The sequence below is a fragment of the Pteropus alecto genome, unplaced genomic scaffold, assembly GCF_000325575.1.
Source record: "Pteropus alecto unplaced genomic scaffold, ASM32557v1 scaffold20, whole genome shotgun sequence".
Classification (NCBI taxonomy): domain Eukaryota; kingdom Metazoa; phylum Chordata; class Mammalia; order Chiroptera; family Pteropodidae; genus Pteropus; species Pteropus alecto.
The window spans coordinates 36755251-36770429 of NW_006436298.1; the positions used below are offsets into that span (position 1 = coordinate 36755251).

General features: G+C 37.6%; 1 protein-coding gene across 1 annotated transcript in view; it reads right to left on the reverse strand.

Moving 5' to 3' along the window:
• The window catches only part of EPB41L4A (erythrocyte membrane protein band 4.1 like 4A), a 209250-nt gene that overhangs the window by 53043 nt on the left and 141028 nt on the right, over positions 1 to 15179 (reverse strand). Inside the window, exon 12 of the mRNA XM_015590363.2 lies at positions 14429 to 14550. Coding sequence (XP_015445849.1) covers positions 14429 to 14550 — 122 coding nt within the window. The remainder of the gene's footprint in view (positions 1 to 14428; positions 14551 to 15179) is intronic.

Below are 15179 nucleotides of genomic sequence, written 5' to 3' on the forward strand. Positions count from 1 at the left end.
CACCTTCTCTCAAACAATTTATGCTCACTTGGTCTAGGGCAGGTAGACAGTGCCATACCTAACCTAAAGTTGGTTCTGTTTCAGAGTGTGCTAGACCACTGCTTTAGAGGTTTTTATTTGATGCAACTGTAACAGTATATGAAGTATATACAAAGTGCATATAATTGTATATTAGATTGCTTTTAAAAGGATTATTTAACTAAGACAAAATAGGGGAAATTGATTTTTTCTGCTTCCATATTTGAGCTCATATCTAGGAGGCTTTAACTCAGTGTTCTTCAAACTATTTTACCCAAATATTCACTAAAAGAATTTGAAAGACTATATACCTCAGTGCATGTTTGTAAGATAATAGCTAACATTTTTCATTTAAAGCTTAAATACCACCAAAAGATGCCACTTACAGCACATAGTAAATATTGACATTTTAAAATGAAACTTTTTCATGACTCTCTTAAGTGTATCCAATGTAATAAAATACCACAGAAATTTGATACTCATAGTCATCCATTTTAAAAGTACATGAAATGAGTTTAGCAGTTGGAAGTTTCAAAGCATTCTCTTTTCTCCTTGTATTTGCATTTCAACTCCGCCTCCTCTGCAAAAATTTCCCCAAAATGATGTTTTATGCTTGAAAGTTTCTGTCATCCTATTTTACTTCTCTGTGACAAAAATAAATTAATTAATTAAGTTTTATGTCCAGTTACCCAATAGCTTTAGGAGTTAAAAATTTCTTTTGAACTAAGTTATCATTGCAATTATTAATATTATATTAATATACCATACTAATGTTGATAATTGTAAAACATGGAAATTATTAGAAAATGACTCTTAATGAGATGAATAAGGTAGTTTTGTTTTCTCAATAATTATATGGATAATGTCCATTCAAGAATATTATTTTTTGCTAAAGTCAAACAGTTTAGCAACAATTCTATTCCTACTTTTTATTGTGATAGATTCTCAATGCTGAGAAAACTTGTAAAGTATTGTTATGAAGACATCACCAAAGTCCCAAAGAACTTCTAAGAATTACATGTAGACATCTATAACTCTACAAGTAATTATATATTATCTAAAACGATTTCAAATGTTCTATCAGGTGACAAATCAATTGGGTCCTCCTTCAATTTTGTTGAAAGCCAAAATGAGAAAATGACTTAGAAAAGGATGTGCCACTTGATAATTCAAGTCATTTACTTTGCTAACGTCAGCCCAGGAGGTTTAACATTTAAAGACAAAACAATGTAACAGATTCCAGATGGGGAAAAGGTCTGCCTTTCTTTTAAAAAATGGGAAAAGGTCCACTGGAGAGAAGAACCAGCCAGTCTAGTGCCACAGGCAGATTCCTTCTAGGAAAGAGAATTTGGAAATTGATTCAATCAACCTACCCGTGCCCACATAACCCTTAGCAAGACCTCCTGTCTCTCTTCCCCACCAGGAGTTGCATACCCCATCTTGAAACCTTCTGCCCTAATCCATCTGTCCTTCAAAAGCCACTTCCTTCACTATAGCATCATGGATTACTTTCAGCCACAAATCATCCTTCTGGACACTTACAACTCTTTCAGTGTTCTACCCTATGACTCTTGACACGTCCCGCCTGCCTTTAAGTATGCCTTTTACCTCTACAGTCTGACAAAGTGTCTTAATGGCATACAAGGTTGAAAATCATTCAAACATAGATTTGTTTCTCAGCTTTGCCAATTTACCCTTGTGATCTTGGACAAGTTATTAAATCCTTCTGGACCTCAATTTTCTCATCTGTAAAATGGAGATATCACAACTACTTATATAGTGATATGAGGATTATATTAGATAACTTATAGAAAGTACTCAGCACAGTGCTTGGTATTTATTAAATGCTAAATAACTGTTGAATTATTTTTAGATGACTAAATTCCTCTAGATCAGGGGCTAAGTTTTATTCACTTTTCTGTGCTCCATGGAATAGGGTCTCCACTCTTTTTCCAATAACACCAAGCAATTCTTCAACTTTCAGGGGACACTGACTACACGTCCTGAAATTTAATCAATTCTGACGCTATCTACCTGGATAGTGTCAGATCCCACAGGTTAAGGGCTCAGCCCCACAAGACTGTCCCCACTTCAGGCACCAACCAAAAGTCCAGGTTGTTGTCTGTTCTTCCGGACAACTGGCTATAAATCAGAAGTCCCCATGACCCTTCTCCCCCCAGTTTGAGTAATCTGCTAGAGCGGCTCATGGAACTCAGGAAAACAGTTTATTTACTAGATGGCCAAGGAACAGCCATATGGAAGAGATGTATAGGGCAAGGGACACAGGAAGGGGCACAGAGCTTCGGTGGTCTCTCTGAGCGCACCATTCTTCTTGCATCTCCATGTGTTCCCCAACTCCTCAGAACCCTGACCTTCTGGGTTTTTATGGAGATTTCATTACATAAGCATGACTGATTAAATCACTGGCCACTGGTACATGACTCAGCCTCCAACCCCTCACCCCTTCCTGGAATCATAAGGTGGGGCTATATGTTTCATACCCCTAATGACACAGTTGGTTATACCTGGGAACCAGCCCCCAACCTTAGGGCTTTCCAAAAGTCACCTCATCAACACAAACTCATGTCTGGTTAAAAGGATCTTGTTATGAATAACGAAAGTCATTCCTTTCACCTTTGCTGCTATTATCACTTAGGAAATACCAAGGGTTTTAGGAGCTCTGTGCCAGGAACAGGGACGAGCACCAAACATACATTTCTTATTATAAATCACAATATCACAGGTCTTATGAGAAAGAGGTGTTCCATAAATTCTTGTTGAATGAGAAGGGAAAGGGAAAAAAAGGTCATTTATGGTAACTCACTAAAACTATGATATTTAACTTGAATATACAATAGGCCTTTAGTCTTGCTTGCTTTTCTAATTTTGCTGGCTATGCATGGAATGCTAAACGCTCCTAGGAAGAGTGGCAACATTAACTTTTTAGAGAAAATCTAACAAGAGCTGCCATATATTCATAAATCTTTTACAGAATGAAAAACAAACATCAGCTTTAAGGCAGAATAGAAAAGTGTCAACAACAAAGGAAAACAGCTTTGAACAAGTGAACAAGCATACACGTGATGTGATCTACCTAATGCTCCTTGTAAAAGAACACAGTTACTGCTTTTTCCCCTCTTTGTTAGGTAAAATGTCCCAAAGAACTTAAGATATTTTCTTTAAAAAATGACATGACATAAAAGCAGGTTGACTTGCTACTCCTCTATAAATGAGCAGAATGTACTGTCTTTCCAAGAATATCTGCATAGAAATCCCACAGAGGGAAAAACAGGGGATGAGTATTTACAAATAATTCTAGGCCTTTCACCTTTTTATTTTCCATTTGCTTTCCAAACATGTGTCCTCCAAAGACTTGGGTTCAAATCCCGACACTATTCTTATTAGCTGTATAATCATGAATAAGTACTTAATGTTTCTGAGCATCAGTTACCTCAGGGGTAAAATGAGAATATCACCACCCTCCACATGGGTTTCGCAAAAGGGTTATATGAAGCAATGTTATTCACTGTTAAGGGGCCAGGAAACCAGATCAAATTAGAGATTCATCCTAAAGACGTAGAAGGATCTCACAGACTGGATATGGCTACTAAGTCTACTACCCCCATCCTCCTCTCAAGGCTACATGGGCCATCCTTTAGTGTTTCTCACAGTGAGTCTATTCTTCTTTCTCTGCAAACCAGCTTCTATGTTCAGAGGTATTCCTGTAACAGCAGCCTTAAAAGGCATAGCTCCCCCGAGGTGAATGACTCATCCTCTGGGCTCCAATTCCAGCTTTTCTGGAGAAGGAAACTGATTGGTGGTTTCCTCAGGCGCCCCATTCTCACACTGGGAAAAAAGGAGGGGGTGAGGAAGGCCATTGTTACAGAACCTGTTCTGTTCCCTCCATAGGACTCTTGATTCCAAGACTGGCAGTGCACGCTCAAGTGCCAACCATGGTACCTGCTCCTCAGTAAAAGTAGTTCTTTCCTCTCTCTCTTGTTTCACCTCCTCTCCCTACACCCTGGACCCCGAGAACTCCAGATATTTTTCACACTGATACCAATCAGTAACGCAAGCAGAGCCATAAAAATCAATCCCAAATTTCTCAATGTCCAAAGAAAAAGCTGGCAGAGAAATCAACATGAATCCTAAGTCTGTTAGTAAAACAAAGGTGTGGAATACTCAAATGCCATCTGCTTAAAAGATCTAACTCAAAAGAGAAGCTCAAACAGGTGACAGATGCACCCTCAGACCCCTGAAGAAAGAGGGGCGAGAAATCAGGGAAATTTGCCTAAATGGTTAGTAAAATCTAGGCAAAACCTCAAGAATTGACACTATAAACAATGGCCAAGGTATATCCAATTCATACTGCTGATTTCTAAAAGTTCAAGTAGATTCAGTCTATGGTTATATTCACACAGAAGGCAAAGGCAGAGACAAAGCCATGCAAAGCCCATGTTGAAAGACCTCTTTTTTTATTTGTACCACTCAAGATGGCATTAATTTCTAACTGAGAGTTAATCAAAGCTAAAATTCTAGATTCATGTGGTCAATTCAGATGAAGAATAATTTGAAAAACTATACTGATGCAAAAGTTATTGCAATTTCATTTAATTTTGTTAGTAAGAATTTCTTATTTATTATTTATTTATGGTGATATTGGTTAATAAATCCAGTAAGTTTCAGGTGTAAGAATTTCATTTGAACTAAAGTTTTAAAGAACTAGCTCTACTTTTGTATATATAAGTACACAAAAATATTGTGTATTTCCAATAACAAAAATATATATTGTGTTGTGTGGTAAGATATTTTTCACAAGTCTGTAAGTCTTTTGAAGTGATGGTTTAAAAAAAAAAAAACACACCAAAAAAATAAAGCTTCCTAAAATCTTTTTTTTTTTTTTTTTCATACTCAGTCCTTTCCATTTTGTGACAGGTACGCCAGACAGACGAGAGAATTTTAGAAAAAAAAGGGATCTTTAAAGTTTATGTACCCAATTCCTTTATTTTACAGATAAGGAAATGAAAGCATGTAATGTCAAATGATACGTTATAGATCATGGCCAAGTTAGACCAGGAATTCAAGTCTACTCAAATCAGGTAAAACGTTTTTTTTTTTTTTTCCTCCTACTGTATCAAATGCCTTCTCAAAGCAGAAGCTTATATAATTAGTCAAGAGGCCATCTAGGACTCCTTTTGCAGGAATTCTTACAGGCAGGGTGAAAAGAAAGTGAGATCATAGATTTGGACCACATCTCAGTTGATTACTGAATTCCGATTTGTCACCTTGAAGGACAGCCACAAGCACACTCTCTCTAAAACAGAGTTAACACTGTTAAATTTTCTAGAAATCATCTCCAAAACCACCCGTGTGACGCCTCTTGGTCAGAATGCCACGTACAGGTATGAATGTGTCTTGTGCTCTCACCTCGAAGACTCGGATTGTATCTGTTACCATGCAGTAGAAATTCGTAACATTTAAATTTTGCATTATCAGTCTTGTATTGTTTTTCCATGAATTACAATGCACACTTCCTAGCATAACATCAGTTTCCCTAGCTTTGAGCTTTTCAAGAATATCTATTAGAAACTTTAATGTGCATTTGAAATCATCGTGTGAACTTAATACATTCATGACAATTATCTGTAGGGCTTTTTTAAAGTAAGACACGGTAAAAAAAAAAAAAATGCTGTTAAAAAATACACAGTAAAAATAAATCTCTCTCCCGCTGATTTCCATTCTTTCAAAAACCTTTATTAGAGTCACTGATATTACTAGTTTCTCATGTATCCTGTCTGCAAGTAAATACATATGCATATCCTCCCATGCTTAAATTTTGTCTTTTTACGTAATGGGAGTGTATTATATGCTGCTGCCCACCCTCGCTTTTTGTTTTTCTTGCTTATACTCTATGCTGGAAATCAGTTCATATCAGCACAACCATATTATGTTCTTTTTTGTTTTTTCTCTCGACATTGTAGACTCTAACTGACCTGAGTTCAAATTTCAGCTCCAGGGCCCTGGACAAGTTCCAGCCTCTGTCTTTTCACCTGTATATTGAGAGTCACGGCATCTTCTAAATGAAACGAGTGAGATACTATCTGTACGGGGCCTAGTACAGTGGCAGGCATGCAGTGATGCTCAGTGAGTGCCAGTTATTAACATTCCTCTACCTTGTGGAACTCCTCAGGAGACCTGGCCTTTCACGGCAGGTAATATGGGACTGCAGAATCAGACCGACACAAATTCAAATCCTTAGGTAGTTTACCATCTCTGTGATGACAAACACAGCAACAGGTCTGCTCATGTTGTGGAAGTGAGGTTAGGAATTAACTTGTGAAATCCCAGACCCAGAGCCCCAGGTTCTGTTTATTCAACAATTCTGCTTCTCCTCTCCAAGCCCTTTCAGCTTTGCTCTTTCTTTGTCTTCTGTTTCCATTGTCTGCTTGACATGAAAAATGCACTCAGGTAGGCCAAACAGCTAATTACTTCAAATAGGGGAAACCACCTTACATGGAAGATGGAATGGTTAATTACGTAAACTTTAAAATTATCATGCAATCTCAACATTACTATGAACTTACTGTGAGGAGTTTGTTTTTCCCCTTTCATAGCCATAGACTATCCAAATGAGGCTAGAGAGAAGTGAGCATCGGGTGAAGAAAAAGTGAGCATCAGAGAAGAAAAATAGTGACTAACAGCTGCTCTGAGAAGTAGAAACACAGTAAGCAAGAAAACCTCTAACTCAGGAATGCTAATACTGCCTACCAACTGCTGCCTTTGGGGACTCAGAGATCTGCCGGCAGCAGAAAAACCTACTCACAGAGAGCACTATGACCCGCCCATTCCCCTCATAACAAATCTTCTACAGTAAAGCAGGGGTACCCAATTTCCTTCTGGAGCCCCATTCACTGTACTTAAATGACTGTCTTTCCACCTATCGCTCTCAAAATTCCACTCTTCCTCCATATATCATATTATTCTTTTATGTGAAGTTGATGTTATATGGCAAATATAATTCAAAGCCTGATAGGTAAACTCACAGACTGGTCTACACCGTGTAAAGAAAGATTTCCTCTTGGTTTAAAAGAAGGAAACTAAAGTATCTCAAGCCTCTCTATGTAGTGAACATGATGCTCTGCCCGTTTCAGATGCTATTACCATGACATCAACCGGGAGGAAGGGGTAATATCCCTATCTGACAGATGAAGAAATTCAGGTGTCAGCTGGTTGAGTAACTTCATACCATTTCACAGTCAGTACATGGACTACTGAGGCTGAACCCAGATTTATCAGATGCAGCCCACTAGAGCATACTGCCTCGGTCTGACGTGCTGGTCTCTACTCACACAGCTTGCCTTTCATCTGCCTTAAAAACATTTTTTTAAATATATTTCTGATCGCCACAAGCCAAGGTATGCTTCTTCTGACATCACATCTGACACCATGTACCAATTAGAAATGCTCAATATGATTATTACTTTCTGAACATTATAATTTCTCAGCAGCCCAGAGCTACATACTATATCAAGTAAAATTGTACTTCACAAAGCATTCCTCTGTCTCTCCTGCTTTGGGCTGTACCCACCTCAGGTCACCAATAGATGCCGGTCAGCTACCCACATGTGAATCATTTGCTACAGAGGCCAGAGCTGTGCGGCACTGTCTTCCCCTGGAGTTGACCAACTGACCAACTAACTACAAAGTTCTCATACTCAGTCATGGAGTGTTGAATCCGATTTAGTGATGCTCAAAGGGGAGGCTGGAGAAACCTACAGTGACCCCCATAGGGCAGGTGGATAAGTCATTCGTTTGCACTGAAGAAGCAGTCCTCAAGCCATATCTGGCCCTCAGGAATGTTCGAGTTAGTACAGACTTTCTTTAAAATGAAATTAATTGCCAATACTGAAAATTCTAGAAAGTTTCCATAAATACCCAAATTTCATGCTTCCCTTAAAACACTGGAAGATTTGACAACACTGGGTCCACACTCCTGCACAGAAACAACTGGGTTGGGCTTGCACACTAGCATGAATCATCACTCGGAAGTCACTTTCATGACCTCTCCAACACTGTGTTTGCAGCATCTTCCACATATTCAATGCAGGAATACCAAAATGTCACCCGATTTTCCTTTTCAGTTGTCTGAAGACAACTATTTAGTTCTCTCTTCATCAGTGTGATATCTTTAAGAACTTTAAAAGCCACATCAGACGATCACAGCATTATTTATCCATAACAAATAGCTTCACCCATTACTTTTCTTACAGCAATTATGTATTATAGCTAAATATTCTGCCTTTACTGCCAACTTATAGTACAAACTCCCTTCTGATAAGAACCCACCAACATGAGTTGCCAAGACCTTGTCAGAAAAAGGGCTGTACAAATAAATATGCACTTTTCCTTCCTGCCACCTCATCTCACCTCCTGTTTTACCCCAAGCTCCTCAGAAACCATTTAGATTTTCAGGAATGCTCTGGCTGCCTGCCCTGGTGCTGAACTCCTCTGGGTGGGGCAGCAGGCAGGAGGGTGGCAGAGCTCTTGACTTTGGAATGTACTTCCTCATAGAGGTGCCAAGGCCTAACCTTGGCGGATTCTAAACACAATGGTTTTTTAGCCGCCAGGGCATTTGTTATTCCTGATTGAGAGGTGAAACAAAAGCTTTTTAAATTAGCAGAGAGAAAACTGAACCACAGGTTAAGGGGAGTAGTCATTGAGTTTAACTGAATTTCTTTAACTTCAGAAGAGATAAAAGAATATCTTCGAGACTAACAAGTCATGTACTACAAATTAATGATATAAACTAAAAAAAAAAAGCAAAAGTCTCCTTTCGATCACAACTTTTTTAAATTACTATTATAAATGTTAAATGAGAAGGAGAATTTAAGTTGGTAACTCCTGAAACTGCACTTATTAAATTTTATTTTAGAGAGAATACCAGCAGAATTCAATCTATAAATATTAATAGCTGAACTTATGTTTTTAAAAAAATCTATCTTCTATATAAACCATAACTCCATTTTTGCCAAATACAGTACAATCTAATTAAATAAACTTTTTCTATGTGTTGAAATCGACTTTCTACCATTTTAATTGTCATATTTTTTTTTTTCAAAAAGAGCTTGTTCCTTTGTTGTGCAGCCACCCATGAATGAGTCTCAGAAACAGGGAGCTTCTGAGAGAGGGGGCTGCTTTAGAGCTCACAGTGAGAGAGAATGAAGTGACAGGGATGGAGGAGCTGCTTGGGGTGATGGGGAAGGGGACAGAAGCCTTAGGGCTACAGTGACCTAATGACCTGCAGGCCAATCCTTCACAGCATTTCCCCACCCCCATTCTGTAGCAGAGCCTTAGAGGGGGACTGGGAACACGGTCTCTCTCAGCAGGCTTGACCCTCAACATCATTTATTTTAGATAATATTCTGATATAAATAGCTAATAATTTATTTACTAGACCTCCAATTTTATAGGTTCCGTTGTTTTAATTTGTCTTAAGTTAAATTCCCTTTCCAATCTCACCTTAGCTGAGATAACCTCTCAGCTGCATATTGGTCCTTGGTTGTTACACAAAGCAACCATAGTAGCTATTTCTAATTAATAGTTGTGGACCCTAAGAAAGAAGATAGCTACAAAGAAGGGCTCCTGGTGGCTAACTGGGCTCAATTTTTAAAAGCAGAGCCTAGCAGCCATTTCTACACAGGGGCCTCTCATGTAAACTGCACTTCAGGGTGAAGCCTGCACCGAGCTGCCTGCTTGCACTAGGTTCCTGCCATCTGAGCCAGCCCTTAAAAAGGAGTTCCTGGAATTATATTTCGACCAATATGACTGAGGCTTTCCTCATCCAATTGGAGCTGTGCAGCTACATCTCCATTAGCATCTTCATCAACCAATCAGAGCGCTCCCTTCTGACCAATCAGAACAGTGCTTTGCTTTTTAAACCAATCAAACAGTGAGGATTTGTAGCCCTCATTTGCATGAGTATGGCTTAATCAAGGACGGGACAAGGACTTCTCTCTATATATGTCAGCTTCTCTCTGGCTTGGAGAATACACTTTTCCTTTCCACTGAAGACTAGAGCCTGTGTTTTCCTGGCTGGAGCTCAAACACCAAAGACATCTCACCAGAGCAGAGCAGAGTAGAGCAAGCAGAGCAAAACAGGGCAGAGCAGAGTCAGGGCTGCCTTGCAGCCTTGCTGTTTCATAAATGAGCTGTAACACTATTGAGCTATTCCAGGGCCATGCTGTTCTCACAGCTGTGCTGTATCACAATTGAGATTTCTGCACTGAATAGCTTCCTTTTCCACCACACTCCAAATTGGGAATTCCTATTGGCATTGAATTGGCACCAACAACCATCAGTTGAAAACCCTAAGCCCAGGACGCTCACCAAAAGAAATTGCCCTCACACACACAAAGCAGCCTAGCTTCACACAGAACTGCCCACTTTCATGTGGCCTGGTGGGCTGGGACTAGGAGCACAGTGGTAACCAATGTAGTTGAAGACAAGAGTGCCCCCTTCAAATATTCTGCTCCAAGTGAGAATTCCACCATGGCCTTAGGAGTGGGAGATGGCTGAAACTGAGTCTTTACCAGCTGGATTCAACTGAGGCTCAAAGCAGAGTACATGTGAATTAGAGGGAAAAGAAAATGTTACATTTAAAAAAAAACAACAGAATAACAGTAATCCCTGACCCATGACGTCTTTCATCTGTACATGACAGCAACTGTAAAACTGCATCATTGACATCTGCTAAATGATCCTTCCCCGCCCAGACAATCACACACTGTCAAGAAAAGGGTCATCTCTGGGTCTCCAGAACACATCACAGTTTTGTGGAACGCAGGCCTAAAAAGTCAGGCTGAAAGTAATTTAAAATCAAAGTGAAATGTGTGAACAGCGAAGTCTTAGTTTCTAAACCATAGCATTGTTTAATCCTCTTTTTTTTAAAAAAAATGAAAATACAGCATTGTTTAAAATATATGTAATAAATTAGCATGAGTGCTTAAAGATATCACTACAAGGACATTCACTTTAGTTATATTTATAGTCTTCCAAATTTGAAAGGGCTTCAAAATCCAAGAACTAAAGATTGGTTGAATAAATTACGTCAAGTCTATATATCTATGCAGGAGAAAATTATACAGATCTTAAAATGGTACAGTATAAAAATATTTAAAAACTTATTAGAACATATCCATGATATATTATTAAAATACAAAAGAAGGTTGTAAAACATTACTATATAATCTTTGCAGAAAAGATATACAAATAACTAAAAAGCTATATAGTGTTAGTACTATATAGTACTATATAGTACATAGTGTTAGTACTAGGAGAATGGAATTGAATATGAAAATGTTTTCATTTTAGGAGGGAAGGTTTTAAGTTTCCTAAATTTTCTAAAGCAAACATATTTTTATAATAGTAAAAGCGTAACATGTGCTGCATTTTTATAAGATCCACTTGATGTTGAACTCCTACCAAAGAGGTGGTGCGTTTTATTTATTTATTTATTTATTTATTTATTTTTATTAGTTTCAGGTATACAGTACATTGGTTAGACATTTATATAATTTATGAAATGATACCCCAATTACTCTGTCACCTATCTGGCTCTATACACAGCCATTACAATACTATTGACTATATTCCCTATGCCGCACTCTAAATCCCTGTGACTATTTTTTAACTACTAATTTGTACTTCTTCTATGACACAAGGGGGGTGAGGAGGGGGTAGGCGGTAAATGTGAGGGCTCAATACAATCCCAGGTTGCTCTGTGAAAACTGCATTTGACTGGATCTGCATAAGCCATAAGAAAAACAAAACCAAAAAACCCTTTGTCTCTAAATTAATCAGCTTCTAGAATTTGGGCTTCCAAAGAGAGCTACACAAACACAAAAATGTTACAGAGGCAGATATTTTTATAAGAGCGTTATGAGTAGAAAAGGAGCAACCTGAGTGGGTTTGTATAAAAAACATGTGTGATGCTTCCCGCATCTCAAGTGGAATGAAATGTTGATTTGAAGCAAGGAGCATATGAGTAGAAAAGTACAAATGCTTTTGATATTCTCAGTTGGTCTCAAAATAATTTTATGAGGTATGGTGTTTCAGAAATAAAAAAGAATTTTAAAGTTTGCTTATTGATTATACCACACTGGACTTGATTCAAGTGGAATTTAAGACTTTTCATATACAGAAATAAATACAAAAGATAAAGGTATTAAATATTAAGGCTAAAATTTTTGTCCTAAACCACCTACTTATTATGTATTTTTGGCCAAATTACTTTTTAAATTTTAGTTTCCATCAGCCAAATGGGGATAATGATAGTACTTATGTGGCAAAGTAATCTATTAAAAATTAAATCATGTTTTATTTTTGCCATTGTAGAACCATCGGAAAGAATTTAATTTTCTCCCAGCCCAATGAGAGGAAGGGACCTACAAGCAGATTTAATTTGGCTTTAGAAACAGTAGGTCAGGTGACATTCTCACAGCCAGCAGCAGTGGAGCAAACTCAAACACTTTCTTCATAGGCTTGACGTGAGGGTCATTATGTTATGTCAGTTGTCACGCAATATTCAGATGTCAATTATTGTTATTAAAAATTCCATTCACAGTTATAATCAACATGACAAATGTTGGAGAGGATGCAGAGAAAAAGGAACCCTCATACACTGCTGGTGGGACTGCAAATTGGTACAGCTACTATGGAAAACAGTATGGAGGTTCCTCAAAAAACTAAGAATTGATCTAACAAATGATCCAGCAATCCCACTGCTGGGTATTTACTCCAAAGACCTTTGAAAACCCATGTCCAAAAAGATATTTGCACACCAATGTTCATAGCAGCACTATTCACAGTGGCCAGGACATGGAAGCAACCGAAGTGTCCTATGATAGATGATGGGCTAAAGAAGCTGTGGTACATATATACAATGGAATATTACTCAGCCATAAGAAGAGATGAAATACTGTCATTTGTGACAACATGGATGGACCTCAAGATAATCGTGCTAAGCGAAATAAGCCAGACAGAAAAAGTTGAAAATCACATGATATCACATATGTGTGGGATATAGACCTAAAAGCAACAAATGAACAAGACAAACAGAGACTCATGGACATGGACGATAGACTGTTAAAGTGTACAGCTGAAACTTATTGGATTTTGTCAACCAATGCCACTATAATAAACAAACAAACAAACAAATGAATAAAATAAAAATTCCATTCACTGCCTATAATACTATAGCAAAAAAAATAACCCAGGAGATCTGGGTTTTTGTCCCAGCCGCACCCCTATTTAGCTGCTGGGACCATGTCTTCCTCATCTGCAAAATGAGAACATACTCTCTGTTTTGCCCTACCTCACAGTGTTATTGGAAGTGTCAAGTGAGATAATAGATGTGAAAAGTCTGTGGAGAGTGTCAGACAAGAGTGAGCTATAAGCAAGCCACAATCAAAGTCAGTAATATCACTTTAGAGTAAAATTCTGTGAGCTCTGAGTATTCAACATAGATTGAAACTGAGTGATTAGGTGGTTTTCTTAAAGAAGTATTCTGCATTAAAAACAAAAAATCTGAATAACCTAAATGTCCATCAACATTAGAATGGATAAAGAAACTGTCATACAATAGAATACTCACAGCAAGAAAAATAAATGTACTTTAGTATACACTACATATAACATTGAAAGAAGCAAGACACAAGAACACATACCATGATTCGTTCATATAATGTTAAAAACAGGCAAAAAATTAGTTTGTTCAGGGAAGGCTACATAAATAATAAAATTATAATAAAAGTTTACAGAAATAATGATCACAAAGTCAGATGGGATTTTCTCTGGTTGGTAAGGAAGGACACAGGAAAGATGTGAACAGGCAAAGAGGACAGACTTCTTGGCTTTCAGGCTATGTTAAATTGTGTGTGTGTGTGTGTGTGTGTGTGTGTGATGTGCATGTGTATATCCATTTTATACATTTTTCTATTTGTACACTGTAGAAACATCAGAAAGAATTTATAATAAAAAACCAACATTAACAAAAAAACAACTGAATTCTGTACAAATTTATCGTGTTCCTTTTTTTTTAAAAAAAGAAATATATTTTCTAAGAGTTTGTTTCAATTCCAATCTGATACACCCAAAGAAGAAATTACTCAGTTGAGATTTTTATTTAATCTCTTCTAAAAGAAAGTATAGTTATTAAGCAGGTTATGGTGATTTAAGATGACTACTTGTTTACTTATTAATAAATTCTAACTGCTTAGACATTTTAGGGGTCAAATTAAGAATTCTAGTATTAACAAAAAAAAAAAAAAAAACTACTAGGCTGTAGTCACCACTTGAGCATATCCTATACCATCAGTCTAACAGGAAACACAAGTTTATGTCTACGACTTACCAGCTGGCTGTGTTTGTGCTGTTCTCTTAGGATAAGTCTTGCTTCGACTTCTTGTCACATTCTGATCTGGCCGGGGAAGTTGAATAGAAAGATCTCGATTCATTTGCAATGCTGTCCTGCCACTTGAAAATGCAACATTTTGATTAACAGGTAAAACCATACAGCCACAAAATTAAACAATAGCTCATTCATAATTATCCACAAAGTATGGAGAGAAAAAACACAGAGATTTAACACAGGCCGTAAGCATATGATTTTCATTGCAATGTTACCAAGGAGGTAGTATTAAATTATAATAGGAAAGATTTAGGTTAAGTAGAAGAACTATCTTTCAGGAGACGAAATAGAAAGGGGGTTTATTGGAGTAAAGTTTAGATTTAAGCAGAATGCTGGGCTATAAGTAGAGGATATTGATCGCCTTCTAGCTCTACAACTAAATAATAAAGAAATAATGTTGAGCTAAATTACACAAGGGCAATGACTCTACATGAATCAACATGTCCCCCTATTATACTTACATAGCAAATCATAAAGCGTCCCCTACAGGACCACTGTGTGATCTACTCTCAACCCTGCTATGGCACAACCATGTATTATGCCCACCTCACCTGTGCCAGATCAAGTGCCCAGGAAGATTTGAAGCAGGCCTAAAACCCCATGTACAGTGCTGCTTCTCTAAAGAGCTTATGAGGATTTAAGAGGGTGAGCTTTCTCAGGGAATGGCCTGTCTTCTCAAGGACTTATATAATTT